The 21,145-nt window shown below is 44.6% G+C and overlaps 1 protein-coding gene across 1 annotated transcript in view; it reads left to right on the top strand.

The window, feature by feature from the left end:
- The window catches only part of AATF (apoptosis antagonizing transcription factor), a 75,301-nt gene extending 62,284 nt beyond the window's left edge, over positions 1-13,017 (top strand). The window contains exon 11 of the mRNA XM_032779295.2: positions 11,643-13,017. Within this exon, the coding sequence (XP_032635186.2) occupies positions 11,643-11,706 (64 nt within the window). The 3' untranslated portion in view covers positions 11,707-13,017. The remainder of the gene's footprint in view (positions 1-11,642) is intronic.
- Positions 13,018-21,145: the final 8,128 nt, after the last annotated feature.

The following is a 21,145-nucleotide window of genomic DNA, read 5'->3' as shown; positions in this document are numbered from 1 at the left end:
GCGACTGGGCTTGAAGCAGGAATTGATTCGTGGAAGTCCTGTAGCCTGTGTAATGCAGGATAAAATGTATGGTCACGAGTACAACCCCAGTCTACAGTGAGAAGGCGGTTCTAGTACCGGTCCTTGCCAGTATGTTGAAAAAAGGTGGAGATGAACTGCTGCCAGTGAGGTACTGACTTAGACTGTTTTGCTTGGGTCTGACCTGAGTGACATGTTCTTCCTGATCAGCATTCCTTACTCTTGAAGTTAGTGCAATTGCTCTGTCAGTCACAGCGTGTCTCATTGCGAGCGGTGGGGGGTGCGTAGTAGGAAATCCTGGCATTAAAGGATTAATTTACTTCCATTACATAAGAGTTTAAAAAAAAAAAAAAAAAGTTCACGAGATACCAGCCTTTACTCAGCACGCTCCGTGTCTGGTATTAAACCACCAAGAGGCTGGATTAATGGAGGAATTTGGGCTCTCGGGCTGTCAATCCAGCACCTTTCACGAACACCGAATCTACTAAAATAAATAAGATAAACCAAAGTGACACTTTCTGGAACTAGTGAGTGAGATGCTTCTCTCTTGCACATGAGTAAATCCGGAGGAACTCTACTGACTTCAGTGGAACTATTCCAGATTTACATAGGCATAACCGAGAGGAAAATTTGGCCCACTCTGTGTGGGCTTAATCCTATGACTCTCATTGATTAATGCTAACATCCGGGATAATCCATTTGAATATTCTCTCTGCCCCCTTCCCTCCCCCTGGGGAAAAAAAATTCTTCTGGCTTGCGAATGAGCTCTGTTTCCTAAGTTACACCGGGGGAAGGGTTAAGCCCTGTGACGTTTACACTGCAGTCCCTTCCTGGGGCTTGTTGACATTGCCGGGGTATTCTATTGTAAATATTGGTGGGGAACTGTCACTCCGACACCCTTGCGTCTGTCTCAGCCTGGCTGATTCATGGTTGGACCTATTGTGTGAGCTGGTGACAGAGCCTGGAGTTTGGTGGTGGCCTCGCAAAAGACCTTCAGCTGTTTCTGAATTGTTTGAAACGCCAGCAAGGCATATGTCCTCCTGTGAAACACAAACCGTTCAACTCCACTATTGCTCTGAGGCATCGGGGGTCCCGGGATGCTCTTCCCACAGCTCCTGTCTATTGTTTTGTTTGGTGGTGGGTTGTTTTTTTTTTTTTTTTTTTTAACCAGTAGTTCGCTCTTTAGAAATTGATTCACGTATAAGCAGTTAAGCATCCCGTGGCTTTTAACTATAGTTGTTAAAGGGGTTGGTATTTGAACGAGGAGCTTCATCTTTTCAAAGCTGGCAGTCATGAAACAGAAAACGCAACCCTGGCTAATGCCAGTTTTCTGGAATCATCAAGCCCTTACATTTAATATTCAACATATTTAGCAAGGAGACAAACTCCAGAGTTATGGAAATTTCCTTTTTAACGGGGAAAAAAAAACCTGTTCAGAGCTGCAAAATGATTTGTGAGATTGCAAGATCTCCTTTGTGAGACAATTTGTCTTCTCTTGCGTCAAATCTATTATAAAACAGTCAAGCTGTGAAAGAGGGAAATCATCCCAGGAACATGGAGTATTAAAGTACACAAAGAAAATTCCTCTCCTTGCATGTTGTGTATGTACACGCACGATATTACAGTGACTAATATACTCAAAGAAGGGAGATCAGAGAGGTCAACTTTCTAAAATTTAGGGGAGATTTATGATGGGAATTGGAACCGCCTACGATGGTGAAGGAGTACATCGGAGGTTTCTCCATCTCCTCATCTCGTTGCTTCCCCAACTACGAACCCACGTGCACATTTCTGGTGCTCCCGCCTACTTTATCTTTAGGTATCTGTCTAGCGCTCATTGCAGCGGTACCCCGAGCTGTCGTGCAAATGCGAACGGCCCAGTTTCTCGCTCTCGAGCGTTGAGGCCAGGTAGAGGGTTATCTAGATGTTTGTAAAAGTGCAAGATAGAATAAGGGAGAAATATCTGGATTAAGCAAGTGGGTGAGGATAGATTTGAATCTCATGCCTGCCTTGAGTGCGGGGAGGGGAAAATACTTTGAGAAACAATCCTTCCATGTGCCTTTATTCTCCCCCTCCCTATATCCATCCTCCGCGAGGTGTGCAGAGTCCCTTTGTGTAGGGCTAGAACTGGCTTTCTTAAATATTTATAAATCTTGTGCCTGGTCTCACGAGACCAGCCAGAGGTCACGTGTCATCTTTCGTAATTTAAAGCCGTGGGGCTAAAAGCGTTTGTGCTGGCTCGAAGGACCCAATCCTGACCTGACTGAGAGACAGGGAATTGAAACACACCTTTCAGAATCTCCTTCAAGCATCCGGCACAGTGAGGATAGCTGTCTTGCTGGGTAATTTATAGCCTGAGTTTTGCACTCCTCAGCGTTCATGACTTTGGTGGGGAAATGAGTCAGACAGTGCCACCTTGTGGCCAGACACTTCCTGAGCCGGAGGAGCAGGGAGTTGCATGTACATCTGATAGCAGGGACCTGGCTGTGTGGGAATTAACTGCACGATATTCCGAGTTACTTGTTTTAAAAGACACTGGTAATTTAATGCTAGTCTGGTGAACATTGAACAGATCTCTGCTGCTTATTCTGCTGGGCACATTCATCCAAAACTAACTTGCTGCTGCGGAAATGCTGAGCTGACTCCAATCCTGCATATGCCGATTTAGGGTAAAACCTTTTAATAGAAATAAATAAATAAATATTAAAAAGGCGCTTGCTTGTTTTGTCTCACTGGCTGTCTGCCCTCGCTGTCGGGGATCTTGTAATCTGACCTTCGCTCCTGTGGGCAAAAGATTACTGGAAACAGACAAAAAGTTTTCGGGGAGTAAGTGACTATCTGATCTGCAGATGATATCTAGTTTTGGTAGAGGTTGCATGCTTGCTCTCTCTCTCTAAGTGGTTTTCACGCTGCTGTTTTTTTGGATTAATAATTCATTGTTCCCAGTAGAGCCCATCACTGGGATCTCGGTAGATACCATTAATTTGAATACAGACTCTTGCTTGGGCCTATCCTAAATAGGACTGCATGGGTGAGGAAAGTAGAAGAATGGGCAGTAAATATATCAAAGAATATTTTTACAACAACTTTGCACAATGAGGGAGTGATACATTTAGCATTGCTACATTAATATAGCTCAGAAACAAGGAGAAAAACCCTCTTGTCTTTTAAGCAATATGAGATTCCCCTTTCTTTGCCATCACCGTCCTACCATTCAGCAGCATTCCAGCCAAATGCAAGGCCAGTGGTTCTATATGGTAGTAAAGAATCCTTTTATTTTCATGTAAAGCCACAAACTTTCCCCTTTCCTTAATGAACCCATCACATGGATTCTGAGTGGAATTGAATCCTGACACCTGAAGCTCTGTGACAATATTGACTGTGTGAAACAGTACTATTGTTAAATGTTTAGCTTGCGTGATTCTAAAGGGAATAGAAAAGACGTTTCTTCCCGCAGCATTGCGTAACTGGATGGTGCGGCGTCATCTGGCCAGATGTGTTTTTGCATGTTTTGTAGTTGCTGGTTTATTGTAGCGTCCGTGTTTGCTACATAGAAAATAATTATGCGTTGGCTACCTTAGCTGTAGAACATTATTCATATAATTTATACAGCAGACGCAATGCACCTTGGTAGTTAGACTTCCGTTGGCTTCATTATTTTGATGTTAATCGTAGATTGTTGGACGTTGCATGAGATCTCCTCATTGAGACATACATTTTTATTCTGTAACCGAAATTATGACGAAGGGCGTTCTTTATGTAGTCAGACATATAAGCAATTTAAAAAAAGAAATAAATATTCAAACAACATCACTCAAGTATCCATTGACCTTTTTCAAAGGGTTGCTTTCACCTATGCATCGAATTCACTTCAGATTATGAGGGTCGGTTTATTTCACACCTGTATTTTCTAAAAATTAATATGATTATAATTATATATATATATATATATATATATATATATATATTAAATTAAATAATATACTTTTAGCTCTTTTGTCCTTTTTTTGCTGACCGACTCTCTCTTGTTGGAATAATACAACAGGAAATGGGAAAAGTAGTTTATGTGGGGATCTTTTTGAAATTTTGGACTCTCGTTTTCATATTTGTTAGACATGTTTTTGTAACTAATGTTTGTTAAGGGCATTCTATCCTATGTGTGTGCGCTTGCCTGCCTGTCGGTAGGAAAGACTTTGCATGTGAACGGCCATTAAAAATACTGTGGTGATGTTAGGAATTTTGAGATTGGCAAAATCTCATTTGCGACCGGAGATGGGGAGGGCGTGTGTAAGGAGAGGATGTGTGTTTAGGTTTTATTTTAAAATAAAAAGATTTATGCTTTTAATCAAAAGCAGTGGTTTTTCAACCCTTTTTCATTTGCAGACCCCAAGAAATTTCAAATAGAGGTGTGGAACCCTTAGGAAATCTATGGACCTCTCCGTCCATAGACCGCTGGTTGCAAACCATTGCTCTAAAGAATATAACTGTGTGATTTCAGGCAACTCTAGCTGTTTTGTAATCTGTTTGCATCAATATGGCAGTGTGGCCTAGTGGAATGAGCACAGGGTTGGGAGGAGATCCTGGGTTCTAATCCCGTTGTGGCCTTGGACCAAGTGGGGGATAATGATACCTAACCTCCTTGGAGCGTCTTGAGGAGCAGTCAGTGTTTCCGAGGCCCTTCACTATGATACGAACGGGAGGATGAGCAAGCCATTGGGTTCTGACCCCTTCAGGGAAGGCTGCCCCTACAACTCCCCCATCTGTATGCTGAATTAGGATGACTGTAGTTGCAAAGTTTTTTGTTTTTTCTTCCATACAATCCACTGTTGTGGGATATTCCTTCATCTCTTTTATTTTCTCTTCCCACCAAACAAACCACACTTTTGCAGCCACATCGGTGGTACAAATTACATTAGAAGCCTGGGTTCTTTAAAGTTGATAGGGATGCTGAATGAAGAGTAAGATGAAACACAGGTTCGCCCATGTGCACGCACGATATGCCAGGCTGCGAAGCTGGGCGGGAGGGTATGAAACCCTTCTGGATGTATCTAATAGCTAATGCCCGTGCTCTCACTCTTTGGCGTTGGCTCAGAAGAAATGCATAAATAATTAAGCCAAGGTACTTACACACACATGTTTTATGGCAAATTGGTGTGTGGTCTGTGATCATTTTTTCCCCAGAAACAGGTTTTATGATGATACAGTAAAAATATTAAATTAGAAAATGCCTCACTAAGGGTGATAAAACCTTACTACAGTGGAAATAGGTAATTATCCCCTCTACAGGCTAAATGACAGTTTAAAAGAAATAAAAACGTTAGTGCTCATTACTTGCTTTTGTAGGTTGCAATAAAGGGTAAGTTAAATTTTAATTCAAGGAAGACCCTTGTATCGACCTGCTCCTTCCAAACACTCTACCTCAGGTGTAAGTACTATTAATGACTCCGTCTAGGTTATTCCTTTCCCTCGCTGACTTGGGGTGGGGTGTTTCGACTCGCTGGCTCAAATCTGATTTTTAATGTATGTGGGGGTGTGTGTGTGTGGGGGGGGAATATATGTTTTTTTAGCCCAAATCTGAGTTCATTATGCATAGCCTTGAGGGGCCTGAAAGTATTAAAACCCACACTTACCCTGGTGAATTGAAACAGAGACAAGGTTAAACCTGGAGGATTGATGAGTTTTACTCTCTGCATGGTGAAATCCTGCAGAGGGGAGATGCTGCAGGGGAAAGGTAGCCTATGCAGCAACAATAATGATGATAATAAAGAGTTGGCATTTTTTGGCTGGCTAAAACATTTCTTACAACTCCCTCCCCCTTTTCCATTTACAAATAACCCCTTTCTTCACTGTAATCTCAGTTCTCAGAGCTGGCTGGCTGGTCGTTTGTTTCACACTTGGAGTTTTCAGGGAGCCCTGCTAGAATTTTGACTTCAGTATAGAACACACAGGCCCGTGAGCCTAAAGGGCTTGTTGTTACCCACTTTTACGAGCGAAGGTGCAACACAGCAGAGCAGTCTGGACGGCGTGGCAGGACCGTACTGCGTACGGCAGGCAAGCGATCCCCGCTCTGTGCCTTGCGGGACACGGTGTTCTGAATGTCGGAGCTTCTCTGTGTTCAGGCAGCATCGCCCAACCGAGGAAGATGCCTTGTTACTTTTACCGCCCCTACCGGGCTTGCTTGCTTTAAAAATGATTTTGCTAATGTCGGTCCCTGAGGTCAGCGTCAATGGGACGCTGATTCCTGAACACCCCAACCCTCAGAGTAAACCAAGTAACTAAACAAAAATAGGAGAAACTTTGAGACATCAGTGCCCCAGTAGAGAGAAAAAGTCACAACCTAGGCTGACAGCAAATGTTCAAGGTCGTAGTTAAATTTCAAAGTGCTTCTCTGTTAAGCTGAGTTTGGCCTGAAAATGTGTAATTTGACATAGCCCTGGTTTTTTTGAGCATGCATTTGTGCACTCAAAAACCAACCAAGTCCAGAGGCTTGAAATTCAAAGCAGGCACAGTGTCCTTAGCACGAGCCATCAGCCTTTTTCACCGCTTGGCTGCCAGGTGCCACTGAACGTACTGTGGATGTCAGCGCATTCTTCTGTGGCCATTGCAGTGTGAGTGGCTGATGAGAGCCCAGCGGGGGCTTGGACGGGCTGGCTTCTGTTGATTTGTGTGCGCATCTTAAATGTGATGTAGTTTTTGGTAGGTGGGGAGGTAGGTACTTCATTGAATGTGCTTTTGTAATAGCGTGATGGCTCCCAACCAGGGCTAACTGCGTCTTGGGGGGAATCTGCTAAATGGAGTTCTGTACATAGGAATGATCCAAAACAGAGTCCCCATTTCTTGTTTTAGCCATTCCAGTATGTCCTACTGCAGGGATTCTCAGCCTTTCGCATCCTGTGATCTTAGTGGTACTTTCCTTCCATCTAACCCTAATGAAAGGGGCCTCGTGTTGCCAACCCACATTCCACTGAAAGGGTTTGTGACTCCCCTTTCTGTATAACGACCCTCTTCTGCACTAGGCGCACGGAACCCAGAACGTACAGAAGGGCGGCCTTGTGGGAAAAGCTCGGGACTGGGGCGTGGAAGACTTGATTTCCAGTCCTGGTTCTGCCACAGGCTCCCTGTGTCATTTGGGACGTCGGTCCCTTGCTCTTTCGCTTTCCCATCTGTAAAATGGGCAGAATACTTCCCTAATTCACAAAGGTACCGTGAGCATAAATATCTTAATGACTGTGAGGCACTTAGATACCGGAGCTATGACCCACCTAGGCCGATCTAGACAGATACCTGCGAGAGTTTAATAACCGTCTTCAATTCAGAGGAAACGATATTCTGCAAAATCTCCTTGGCTCTCAAAGTTGAGCAGCAGCTTTCGACTCTGTTTGCAAGCAGAGTCAACGCTGCGCATCGGACGACTTCTGTTTTAGTGCCGTAGGCCCCCCCAAAATGTGCCACCCCCGGTCTGTGGGGTGTGTTCTGTTGGGATCTGCTTTGGCTGACGATGGAGGTGTCGGAACGTGAGTTAACTGGCTGGCTTTGTACCCTTAACTATTATGTGGGTTACGGATAAAAAAGAGCAGCTTTTCTGTTGGGTGAGGACGACGTGCCGAAGAGTAGAATGAGAATGTGTGTAAGCTGCTGGATATAAGCCTATTGAGGGACAGCGCTGACTTACACTTCTTTGGGACTGGTCACATGGTTCCATCCAAATGTTTATTTGAGGTCTGGTGTTTTCGGTGCCGAGCGTATGATTTGGAAGTAACGACAGAGCAAACGTCTTCACGGAATGCCATCTGACGGTGGCTCGTTCTGTTGCCAATGAGCGCGACGGGTCCTAGAAACAGACAAACCCAGAACGCAACTGGGAGAATCTCCCACGCATCCTGGAGAACACGAGACTGGATCACGGCAAAGAGCCCGAAATGGCGGTAAGCTCCAGTGTACAGATATAAGTGCCTGGTGGGCGTGAGCCCAGGAAAACGGCAGCAGCTGCAGATCTCCGCTGGCCTCCGTGCTGGCGTTGGAATGTTCGGGATGGGAAAAGCGTATACGTGAGCATGTGCTGGCGTGAGTAGCGGAGTTACTGTCTGACCGGAGAGCCTTCATCTGGACATAACAGGGCCGGGGCTCTGGCGGGGCAATAATCAGCGCATATGCCTCTTTATTTTTCATGAGACCTCAGGAGCCTTGTGTCTGTAGGAAGCCTGCAAAGTGATGCATTTGGCAGTAGAATGTATCTTTCTGAGGCCGTTTGCCGCAATACGATTAGTCCTCCTTGCTGTTTAAAATGAGCTGCGTCGGGGGTTAGGGGAGGGAGGAAAGGAGTGAAATCGGTGACGTTTCCTTAAAAGGTTCCAAACCGCTCGGGCTTTCGAGTTACTTTGACGTGAGCAACCGGCGTGTGTTTGTCAGCTTTGCCCACCTGAGTGTGAAATGATGTTCTATCAAAACACCAGTTTCAGCATTTCCCTCTCCGCTCCTGACACGTGAACCCTGCTGCGGACAGTAACTGCTGCTTTCTGCCCAGGAATTTCACTGATATTGCAGTACAAGTGGAAACATTTGCTCAGTGGTAATGACGGGGTCTGGCTCAAGCGAGCAAGGCAAGGTTGGAAGGCTATGATTGTGAAGGACTAAATAGCATCGCTCGCTGCATTTTTTTTTTTCCTCCTCCCAGTCAAATGATGGAGTCTTAAAGTCACAACGTCCTTTTTGTCAGTAAAACCGCCTGCTTTATGCTATCTAATTTCTCAATTGAAGCAGGAAATGACAGTGATACTTATCGGTTAATGGGCAGGGAGGCTGCCAGAGTAATGCAGCGCTCTTTAGCTATTTATTTATTTAAAAAGCGCGACGAAGATGCTGACTTTAAAGCTGCGGTCTGTGGTAGAATCAGAGGGCCGTTTGTATCTGTCAGGGGAGTTTGGTCTGTTTATTCCACTGGGCTATTCTCCATTTATACAATATGAAACTGAGAGGGAGATAGATAGAAGACAGAGGGCTTCTCCCTCCCACCCCTCCGTGTTATTAACATGCAGTATTGAGTTTTCACACTTAAAACAGCTGATTTCTCTCTGACCTAGCGACCGTGGCACATCGTCGTTGGACGAAGCTGTGCTTCTCTAGAGCCACTGGGCTACCCCTGTTGTTCATTACAAAACGGCTGTTGTCTCGCATCGGAACCTAAACCGCCCCACTTCCACCTTCTCTTGCGCCTCTCGGGCCGGCTACAAATCTGCATCGCAAACAAAGCTGGGCCCCGGCGAAGAATTGCTCTTCCTCACTCCTCCTTACTGTGTTTGGTCACGTCCGTAGGGCGTGCATGGCACAGTTTGTCCCCAAGCACCATATTTTTGGCACCTTGTGCATTTCAGTTGAGCCTTTCCAGGATTCTAGCCCTGCCATCTGGTTTTCTTCTAGTTCAGGGTTCGCCAGTTTTTTCAAATGTCAGCTCCATTTTTCAGAGAGCTTGGGGTTTTTTTTTGAGTCTATCATAGATTACGCCGTTCTCTCTCTCTGTGTCTGTCGGAAGCTCCAGCTGCAGTTCCATAGTTAAGGCTGAGTCGAGCTTTGCACTGAAAGCACGAATTCAGCCACTATATACAGCTATTTCACCTTCCTCCCCCCATTTGCAATACTTATTCTGACTAAATAATGAATTTTCTGAGACTTTTCCAGTTAATTGGATAATTAGCTTATGAGTTAAAATTGATTTAAAAAGTGGGCCCTTAAGAAATGTAGCACCATGTAGCTGACTTTTTTGTCCTGAATGATCTTACTAATGAGATAATGTAGGTTCTTCTAGTTTCCCATATTGTTAAAACTGATTAAAATCTCATGCAACGGTTACGTTTGAAGATAGCATTTCAGGATGAATGGCCATTGTTTCCTGCCGTTCTTCGTAATTTACAGTTGCCTCTTTAGCAGAGGCTGGCTCATGAATAATGCTCTCGTACTGCAAATTTCACAAAATATTTTCCTTTTTCAAAACGGCAGCCATCTCTGATCATTTTCAATAGGAGTGAAGATAAAATTGCCTGTAGCAAAGGTGCCCTTTTTCAAAATGGCCACTTGCCTCTCATTGTTTACACTTAGCAGCGAAGCCAAGCTCCCCTCCGCCAAGATGGTGGCCTCCTGTGCTGTCCCACACGTGGGGGTTTTAGATGTTAAATCAGTCTAAATGTAGTTTAATAAGCTCCCTTCCTGTTGGGATTGAACCGATTGTCTCTTCAGCTCTTCATCTCCCTGAGTGTCGCAGGAAACGGTGTGGTTTTTGTAGTTGTTACCTTCAGGAAAGTGATGTCAAGCCATTCTTTAGGGCTGTTTGGAAATGCTGTTTATGGTGTGTGTGTGTAAAAATATACACACACTGCAAGTGTGTCACAGTATTAACAATAATCTCTATTTATATTCTGGTAGCACCTAGAGGCCCCTGTTAAGACTGCTGCCCCTTAGTGCTAATACTGCAAGTGTACAGAGATACAGGCAGTTCCAGCGTAAACGGAGAAATCAGATGAAGGGGGTAGGGCATATAAATAAGCGCTTTCCTCTGCAGCCGATACTGTGTAAATGTATCATTCGTAATAGTCTCGTGTGCGACGTGCACGTGCACAATATTTCTTAGGAAACAACTTGCATTTTTAATAGACGCAGGGGCCCAAATCTCAGTCCAGGTCTGAATTTCATATGTTGGCCCCATGTCTCACGAATTAACTAACCAGACAGAAAAGCGTCCCTCTCCGCCCCAAATCCCAGCGAAATCATGGCCGAACAGCTCCTGACCCGAGTGAGTTTTGGGTGATTGGCACCTCTGATTTTATTTAAAATTCTTTGTTTTAATAATCCTAGGTGACGTTAGCAACACAGGCAAGGAGGCGGTTTCTCTTCTGTGAGTTTTACCTGCTGTATCTCTGCGTCCTCTCTACTTTGAGTACAACCGGGAGCTCAGAACGTAGCCCCGTCCGAATGCTTTTTCCTTAAGGGTGCTCTAGATTGCCACGACCACATACATTTCTGTTTTGCAGCTGGAGTTTGCAAATAATCCCCACCACCACCATCACCTTCCCTGACTACTTAGGTTTTAAGCTTAAAAAGAAAAAGAAAACCAGCCTGTGATGTGGAGATTTTTAAAGGGAAACTCGCTTCTCTTATCGGAACTGCTGCATATGTGATATTAATTGGAATCTTGTCGCTGGGTCATTTTCATTATTTTTCAAGTACCGTCAAATCCAAGAAAATGTATGAAAACTAAATTGTAGTCCCACATAGGCTGTCTGATTGAATCCTCCTTATGGCATTGCATTCTCATACAGCCTATTAAAATATTCAATCTTGTTTTCTTAACTTGAAGAGGCTGTCTGTAAAGGGCAAACTTATAGAAAACCTCATTCCCTAGAGAGATGGTATCCAGCCCCACTGAAATATTCACATATTTCTGTACTGCACGTGACCGGTCTTACGCAAGTTCTTCCCTACACTTGTACGTATCGGTAAAGATTGTCGAATGCATTTTTAATTATACGACGGCCTTTTCATTTGAAGTGGCGGACGGTAGCGCTGCCTACCTCTCGCTTCCAATTTGACCTTGAAAAGTGACTCCCCTCCCCTCCTTTCTCCCTTTTTCCCAGGACGGAGCTTTATCGATCGTTGTTTGGCAAAATCACGCATCCTGAAGAACCCAAGCAGAATTAGCATCGAGCCTCTGCAGAAGGAAAACATATGCACAGACACTTACTTTTGTTCTCTGCGTTTGGCTAAAGCCCAGCGGGACCCTTCGTGCGCATTTGGACTCTTGCCTCCGTGCTGCCGGAAGCTGCCGCCGCGTTGTCACATCTGGTCTGCTCGATACGGGGCAGTTTGTAGCCGAGAGCTCTACTCCTGCGGTTCACTTAGCGATGGCCGCAGTGGGGTTCACTGAGAGTTTGTAGCCAGGCGGTAGCCCCCAACTTGGATTTCGAGACCGGCGCCGAGTGGATAATGTCACGTCCGGGGAAGTGCCAGCATCCTTCCTTTTTCAGTTCATTCAGAAAGCGTGCGTTGTCTTGTCTGTTAGGATGTCTTGTAATTTGCCGAGGATTATTTTATTTCACGCGGACCCCATAGCGGAATTGTGCAGTATCAAATCAGAGTTAAGATGGAAACGTACCCTTGCAAAAGGGCTCCCCCGTATATTTTTTGCAATTGAGTTTAGAATCTGTCCATGCCATTTAAAGAACATACACTACCCTTCCCTTTTTGATCATCTTATATTTGTGGCCCTGATCCTGCAGTCTTATCCGCACAAGTAGACCCTTACGCCTGTCTAGAATCCCATTCAAATTAGGGGGGTTCCGAAGGTGGCTGTTTAAGCAGATCATACCGCAGAGCGGGGATCTACGTTTGTTTTAAACCAACTTCCCGAACCTTCGTTTGAGACGCACGGTACCGCGGCGGTATTTTCAAATGCCGCAGCTGTGCGCCGACTGAGCCGACGGCTAAAATGCCATTAACGTGGCCAGAAAAAAGCGCTCCCCATCCCTGGCTAGCGTGAATTCCAGAGTCCAAACGCCTGGGCTTCCAAAAGCACTGCTTATTATGTGTAAAAGGTCAGTTGTGGAACCGCTCCCAGCTGAACGCATGCGCGTGACCAAGGATAGTTTTGCAATTGGAAAATGTTTGTGAATTTTCAGTTCAGCATTCAGGATTCCTCGAGGCCTCTTCCTTTTCTCTGCGCTAGCGACACGCTTTCTACAGAGGTTAGCGCCAGTGTAAATCTGGCAAGAGGAGATGATTCACTTGTTTTTTTACATCAGAAGGTCAAAAGCTGAAAATTAAATCCCCATAAGGGGGATTTATTAGCCTGCTGTGACCAATCTCAGATGAAGATTATCTTGCATAAATAATGTGTGCATATGTTTGTAGTATAATAGCAAGATGGCCATTGCATTGACTTGTTTAACTACATTGGTTCTGTTTTGTTCTTTAAATAATCTGATTAAAATAAATAGCCTGTACATTGACTAACCGAGTGTTGACAGTGCAGCGAATGCATCCGGTGTGTCTGAATGTGGATTTGAGGGATATATGCTAGTTTAATTAAGCAACTCTCTTCAATGGGTTTGTTTGTTTTTTTTAAGTAAGTCTTTAACCTGTTACTTATTTTAATGCACAACAAAGGAGTCTGTATTCTTTTGGTTCATCCAAATTACATTTACAGAGCATCTGTCACGTCAGGATCTTGAAGAGTTCTGAGAACATGGCTTAAATCTCATGACATCCCTAAAAGGAGATAAGCATTGTTATAGCCATTTCACAGATGGACTAACTGAGAAACGAAGAGGCCACTGACACAAGGTCAGTTGGTGAGATGAGTCCCGGCTCCCGCACCGGTTTTAATTGGTAGAGAAGCATCGAATCGGTAGTCACATCTTGACATATTGACGAGGGGATCCTAACAAAGAAGATTGCAGTGCTAGCGATATATATTCTCCCTCTGAATTTGAGAACTTATCTCAGTTCTTTGGTTTGCTCTAGTACATGGTAAATTAATAAGGACAATTAACAACATGTGGAATTTCAAACCACTTCTACAAAAATGTAAAGGTATGTCATTTTGTTTTGCATGTTTATTCGATCACGTAAAACTGTCTGTTTTGCTTTGACATTTGTCTGTAATAAGATAAAGATTATAAAAAGCGTTCCTTTTTTTGGAACTTTGGAGTGTCCATCCAGCGGGGGTTGGGTGAAAGCACTGGCCAAAACGTAGGTTCCTAAATAAGCGGGCCGATTTTACCCGAGCGGCAGCTGTCGGGAGCTGTGCCCTGCTGGAAATCAGCTCCTGCTGAGATGTACTCGTTTATAACTGGCCTATTTCAGCTTTCGTTATAACATAACCTCCTCGGGTATTTTATAGATAATATGTTTACTTGCTGTCACCTAATCGGGTGGATGAATGACATTAATACCGACTTCTATAAATATGACAATATGCCAGAATTTATGGAAGTATGGGGTTTCCCCCACTATCGGTACACCCTGCATGACACTGAAATATCAGTTACTCCAAAATACCGAGAGAAAATATGCTTAATTAGCTAGAACGTACGAAAGGTATGAGACGGCAGAGATGGTATAAAAAACATAATGGTACAAGGCGGTTTTAGAATTCAGGATACCACCCTCCTTCCGGCAAAGAATAAATTGTAAACTATTTTAATTGACACCGATCCTGCTATTCGACTGTTAGCTGAAAGACAGATTAGTTGATTGATTTGCATTTTAATAAAATCTAACACTTTATTTTTGCGTGGGGGGCTAATGCTGATTTTTAAATGAGTTCAGGCCCGTTATCGAGACTGAATTCGGAGGCTTTTTTAATGACGAACGAAGCATCCCTTTTCCTTTTGAGGGGAGTTGACGTGTTTTATTTTGCTAGGATGGCGTGATCCAAACTCTACACTCCAGTATCGAGGAACGGCAAGTTACCGGTAAGCAATATATTTTCTTTTTTTCAAGTTTGTACTGAGGCCGATTGAAAATTCAGGAGATTGAATACTCATTGTCTTAGTTACAGGGTAAAGGCACTTCTATGTCGGTTAAACACGGAACACGAATAGATTCAGTTGCATCAAACTGATCTTATAACCAATATGGAATTAGAAAATGGATCAGTTCTTAGCTTTAAGTCAACTTGGGCAGAGCCTTCTGAAGATTCACCTTGATGATGCATTGCAGCCGGGCAATAGATATTAGCTCCATTGTTCAGCTGACTCTCCTTGGCACTAGGCACCTGAGATTTGTCTAGCGTCACAGCAACTGCAATAAAAGACAGCAGCAGCGTATTGTAGAACAGTAACACGGCAGCATAACGATACGGAAATGCCAATGCTGAAACCGATGAGCGTGTCGCATTGCGATCCTATGCTGGCCACGGTCCAGTTGTGGCCTTCTTGATCGGTGGGTGGAAGACCCTTCCTGTCCGCTGTAGAAAATGTAACATTTTTCTTGGATTTATAAAATAACTGTGTAACGACGAGCATTGACTTTGTCTTACAAAATGTATGTAGGGTGGATGAATAAATCTTTATCGACTACAGCTTTGCTGCAAGCGGATAGGTAGCACAGAAGCGCATTGATTTTTTTGTTTCTCTCTCCTATCTTTCCAGGGCTCGCACCGGTCAAAATTTGCCAGGCAGCAACGTAGCAAATGTCACTGTCGCTCTCTAGTCTTGGATCCCAATAATGACCTTATGCGGTGAAGTTTTGCAACAGTCTCAGCTCTGTACGAGGGCACGGCCGGCTGAGTGGCGAAATAAAGCCACAAAGAATCGAGGGTAAGTAGTGCTACTTAACTAGTGCCGTCGAGGGGTGGACAAAGCCAACTATATTTGTATCGTGTCCTAGGGGGAGGGGGAGGAAGAGAAGCATTGCGGCACACGTAGGTCACAGTGAGCAGAGGGGAGGCTGGCTTTATGGAAGCAGGCTTCAGTATAATAGCGTGTCGAGCAAGATCGTGTCAATTAACAGGCTAACGTTCAGTAGAAGGAACCGTAGCCTACCGATCAGAGCACGCCTGGCTGGCCTAAAACGACAGGCTGCAAAAGTAGCCATAGCCGGTTCCTGTGGTCTGTCTTATAGCGTAACAGTCTGCGGTGGCTAATGCAATGAATTCCTCCACACCGTTCCTTATCCCGAGCGTCGCTCATAAGCCAACACGGCAGCAGGGCCGGTTTATTCCCCCCTACCCCAACATACCGGCAAGGCTGTGGGACGACACTCCAGAAGTATTTTCCCCGCACGTTGAACATCACCGGCACTTATTTTCTGAACAGCTAAAAGCCTCCGACGTCCGGTCTGCCGGCGTCATTACCTAAAATCTCACGGTTTAATCCCCACAATTCTGAAGGACGTCAAGTGGAGGAAATTAGCCGCTTTCCAAGTTAGCATCAACGGAACGGCTTCACGCCGCTTACGCAGTCACGGCAAACATTAAGGATGTTTCAAAGGAAGCCAAACGCACGTATCCTGTATTGGAGTTTGCCGCTCCAAAAAGTTGGCCGGCATCTCTTCTCGGCATAGCTTTATGTTGCTTTGAGTCGAGGGACTGTACATGCCCGGTTTAAAATTCCTTTTCAGTTTGACTCCAGCGTCCTTTAAAGCTGTAGCCGCAGCACTCGGTTTGAAGAGCTGGAGGTAACCTTAAAAGGGTCGCATGAAACACTTTAAATGTGATAACTTCTAGTTCATATTGTTTGAAGAGATGAGAGCGATTCAAAGCCCTACTAAAGATGCTTTTGAATTTACTTATCAGCATTTAAGCAGGCTTTTTCTTCCCCCCTACCTGGTTAGCGTGATATATGAAGGGAACCTTAGAAAGAAGGGTTTAGCCTGCAAGGACTTTGTTTCATCTACTAGCCTTGCCGGTAAGGTCAGTTCTTTATTCCTGATGTGAAAATGATTCCAGGATTTGAATATGCTGGCAGGAGAAGCGCAGCCTGTGTAATTCCCGCGTAGGGGCTAATCAGAGCCATCTCCAGGAGCGTCTCGAGCGGTTACTTGGCCGAGTCCAGCGGTAGGGCAGCTTGCAGTTAATCAGCTCTGCCCTCGCTAGGAGGCGTTACTGTGGTCAATGTGAATTACTGCAGAGACCGGCTAGGACCCAAAGCTTAATCCGACAGCAAAAAAGGGCAAATTACCAAGCGTTTCGTACGCTCAGTAAGTACCTCAAAGCTCTGGAATTCAGTCTGGTCTGTAAATTCCATGTTGTAACCAAGGAGTCTTTTTTTTTTCTGGGTCTTTGCTAAACACAGACTCTACGGGCCTGCAAAATTCAAACCTTAATAGACACCTACCCCAGCCACTGGTGTTCTATGAAATATTCAGTCCTGATTTCTATTCCAGTATTGGGCTAATGGTGGCTGCCCAGTGCCGGCTAGGGCATGATTCTTGTGGGCCATGCGTTTAGTTGGAAAAGGAATTAAGTGAGTCTTTCTGTTTGTCAAGGTCAGGCTATACTGGCGGTTGTAGAAGTCTTTGTCTATAGGCAACTTTTATTAGTCCCATTTTCCTTTTATGCACTAGTGCGGTGGTGGTAATGCTGAGCTTGTATCAGCTTTGGATTTTGCACGCTAATTATGCCCCCCGTTAGTCCTGTGGGACAGGTGAGTACGAGGTCTAGTTTACAGAGGATTACACCGATGCGCAAACAAACCAAGCGACCGGGTCACGGTCACACAGCAAATGGAAGGGGAGCCAGGCTTCTGAGTCCTGGTCTGTACAACGGTGCCTCCTAACAGCCGGTGAACCATTGTGTACCTGGCTGTGGCTAGTCGTAGACTCCCCATCTCTACAGAACGGTAGCCAGGGTGGTGTGGAGAGTTGGCAGAAAATGCTCCCGGTCTCATTGCAGGTCTGTCTTACGGTCAAAAGGTGTAAATGGTTATTCGTAAGGACAGCTATACCAGAATGGTTTCCACTAAGTTTTCCTCATACTGCCCATTAATAGCAAGTAAGATTTTTCCCAACAGACTATTAATTCATTATTAATTCCTGATAGAGCTGCTTATTAGTTCCTAGCTGTATGTGCATTATACCCTTTTAAAAACCTTGCAGATCTGCTAGGTGTGTGTGCGTTTGGGGGGTCTGAATTATTCCTCTTCCCCAGCAGAGAATTTCAAGTTTCAGACAAACAACTTCATTTACAAGCGTGTCTCTAATTAGCTGCAGAATTAGTAAAGCGGAGTTTTCCCTCCATAGATCGGCTAAACCCCCGAGGGAGCCTGTGGAATAGAGAGAATCGCATTTCCAATTATTTTGTTGAATTGCTAATTTAGTTATTGTGCCTGGTGTAATTGTGATGGGTATTGGGTGTGCAATTCAATTTATTTTAAATATTTGTGGGACGGCCGCTCGGTAATGGAGCTGACCTATTTTGTGGCCCAAATTGAGAGAAGAGACTAAAACAAAAACAGCTACAAAGCCACGGTTCGTTTCAGTTTTTGTTTTGATCTCTCTCCTCTCTCTTAAGACTGTTGATGCAACACAAGGTTTAAATTAAAAGATGATCTTAGCGCTTTGATCTTGGGCTTTTGAAAGCTTACAGCTTTGGTACTTTTCTTGGCATTGTAATATGTAAATGTTGTAGGCTAAAGAGTTTTAAAAGCATTGCTGGAGTTCAATAGGTTTTTTCCCCTCTAAATTGTATTATGTATGTTTGTTAGGGTGATTTAACCCTCAGGATTCTGGTTCAAGAAAGGCATGAAAATAACTGGAACTGCTAGGTTTGTGCGTTTGCCCGCTTGATACAATAGAGTTTGAAATTGTGTTAAATACTTACCATTAATTTGAGGTGGAGATTTTTAAAAACCTGTGTGGGGTGAAGTCTGTATTGGATTTATGTTTGTAACTTACTTAGCTGGTGGGGGCGGGGGGGGGGGGGGGAGCATTTCAATTCAATTTCAGAAGCTCTGGGTGGGAGTTTCTTTGAATGCATATCTAGTATGGGAGTTGGGACATGGTTCAGAATGGCAAAGAAAGAAAGAAAATAAATGTTATAGTCAAACTTTTCATGGGTCTGCATAATGGGTGTACAGCACTCACTGTGTTCTCTCTCTCTGCACTGAGAACAGACACATGTGGACTTGACAATTCTGCCCTTAGTTTGCCAATACCGGTAAAGCAGACACAGGCTTCAAGAACTGGAAAACACTAGATTGATTTAAATCTAGACGAGGAATCGCTCCTAGCACTTCCAAGCATCTATGTGGTAGTTTGCCACAAACCAGACTGTTTGGAACTGATTGATTGTGTGAAAAAATTAAAGCAAGGTGTGATTTCATTCCCTTTCTGCTTCGCTGGGAAATGTTCAGCCAGTCTCAAAGCCAGGCTGATGGTGTTGATGGAGGAGTATCAGCTCCTGTGTGTTGTGTTGTGTTGTAACAAGAAGGCAAATATGCTGGATGTTGCCTTGATTTATATGCCACTGAGTGAGTATATTTGTGTTTGACTATGAACATTTTTCTGTTTCAGAACTCAGAGTTTCCTGCATCCATGTTTGAGAGTTGTTTGTTTGACATCATGGGAACGATAGATGCTGCCAATTAAGCCTCTGGCTTCATGATGTGAGAAGTCAGTAACAAAGGGGAACGAAATGAAGAAAAGGACTGGCAACTTACTTACGAGACCAGGTGAAAATATTTGTGCTTTTAAGTAAGTAAGTAAGTGTCACACAGCCCAGGCTTACACATGAACTCCCCTGACTTACTTAGCACACATTTCAAACCTGTGTGATTGAGGGAGCTTGAGTAAAAGTGGAATGAAAGGGGTGGCCACGCAAGCCCACTACCCTTGAAGTGATCTAGAGCTGAACCTCGAAGTTCAGCTCTACAGGTGACTTTACCCAAACTCTTGAGCAGCAGGGTTCCACCTGTAGCAATGAAAAGAGGGGCCGTGGGCTGGGAGAGAGGCTGAGCCCTGATTCGGGGGTGGGGCTTCCCTGAGGAGGGGTCCTATCTAAGTAGGCAGCCACTCAGGCAGCGGCACAGGAGCCTGCAAACAGGGCCGGTAACAGGGGAGTTTCCGTGGGAGTTTGCAGGGGGAGGGGGCGCGGGGCAGACTCGGGCAGAGAACCCAACAAGCCAAGCCAGAGAAGAGGGAGAGGAGGCAGGGGTATAGCAATCAGGGGGGTTGATTACTGTTTGCTTGGGACAGAGAGGAATTAGTTAAGCTTAGGACTACTGTAGGCACAAGGACCAATGGGTACAAACTGGATAGTAGGAGGTTTAGACTGACTTGAAATGAGACAAAGGTTTCTAACCATTAGGGGAGTGAAGTTCTGGAACAGCCTTCCCAGAGAAGTAGTGGGGGCAAAAGACAGACAGACAGACTTGACTTATCATCTGGCTTGAAGCCTAAGCTTGATAAGTATATGGAGGGGATGATATGACAGGATAGTTCAATTAAATTACTTTGGGCAATTGATCTGGGATTATCAGCAGAGACGTCAAGTCAGTCAGCTCAATGGTCTGGTCTGTGATGGGATCTGAGTTACTGCAGCAATTTCTTTCCTGGGTGCTGGCTGGTGACTCTTGCCCACATGCTCAGGGTTTAGCTGATCGCCATATTTGGGGTCAGGAAGGAACTTTCCTCCAGGGCAGATTGGCAGAGGCCCTGCAGGTTTTTCACCTTCCTCTGCAGCGTGGGGCATGGGTCGCTTGCTGGTGGATTCTCTGCAGCTTGAGATCTTCAAACCACAAGTTTGAGGACTTCAATAACTCAGTCATGGGTTAGGGGTTGTTATAAAAGGGGCTGGGTAGGGTTCTGTGACCTCCTGCACAAAGCAGGCCAGACAAGATGATCATATTGGTCCCTTCTGACCTACAAGTCTAAGAGTCTTTCTTAAACAAACAGATTCTTTTTATTAAAAGACATTTGAGGTAAGTGAAATACATCAGCAAATACCAGAGATGTCCAGCAGTAACATGGCCATGGTTTGGTTTTTAGTCAGGGTGCCTCCTTTCCCGTGTACATAGTACAACAACAGGATGTTTGTTGATAACGTTACTAGACGGTCTTAGCCTCTGGCTGTCACGCTCAACATGAAAAGCGGAGCTTGAAGCTGGCCAAGGTCTGTGCCTAGCTCCTCACAAGTGGCTTTTATGAGACGCTTTCAGGTTTAATAATTGTTTGTTTGCAGGTTGGAGCCATTTACTCTTGAACCATTCATCAAAAAACAACCTTGGTTTATTTCATTCAAAGGACAATTAAGCCAAAACCAGCCCCTTGCTATAATTTGTGTCCATCTGCTTGTCAAAATCTCCTAGGTGAGGAAGGCACCAATCTTGCAGGGTCAGGATGGAAGAAATAACCAGCTTCTAGCCTAGCCTGTGCTACCTGTATAAAGAACAGCACTGAAGAACTATAGCCTGGTAATGCTTACAAGCATCTTCAAGGCTCCTCAAAGCTGCACTAGCTTGTCTATGAGTGGTGGGGGATGGAAAAGTGCTTCTCCCATATCTTTTATTGTACTGTCTATCTCAACACTGATGGAGCAATGATTCACATGCATCAGCAGTGAGACCCCAGAAGCCTCTACCACAGAAATGTTTTCAACGCAGGAGAATGGGTGTATTCAAATTATTACGGTACGTACAGG

This window comes from Chelonoidis abingdonii, chromosome 20, assembly GCF_003597395.2.
Source record: "Chelonoidis abingdonii isolate Lonesome George chromosome 20, CheloAbing_2.0, whole genome shotgun sequence".
Classification (NCBI taxonomy): domain Eukaryota; kingdom Metazoa; phylum Chordata; order Testudines; family Testudinidae; genus Chelonoidis; species Chelonoidis abingdonii.
This window is presented reverse-complemented; position numbering and strand designations above follow the sequence as displayed.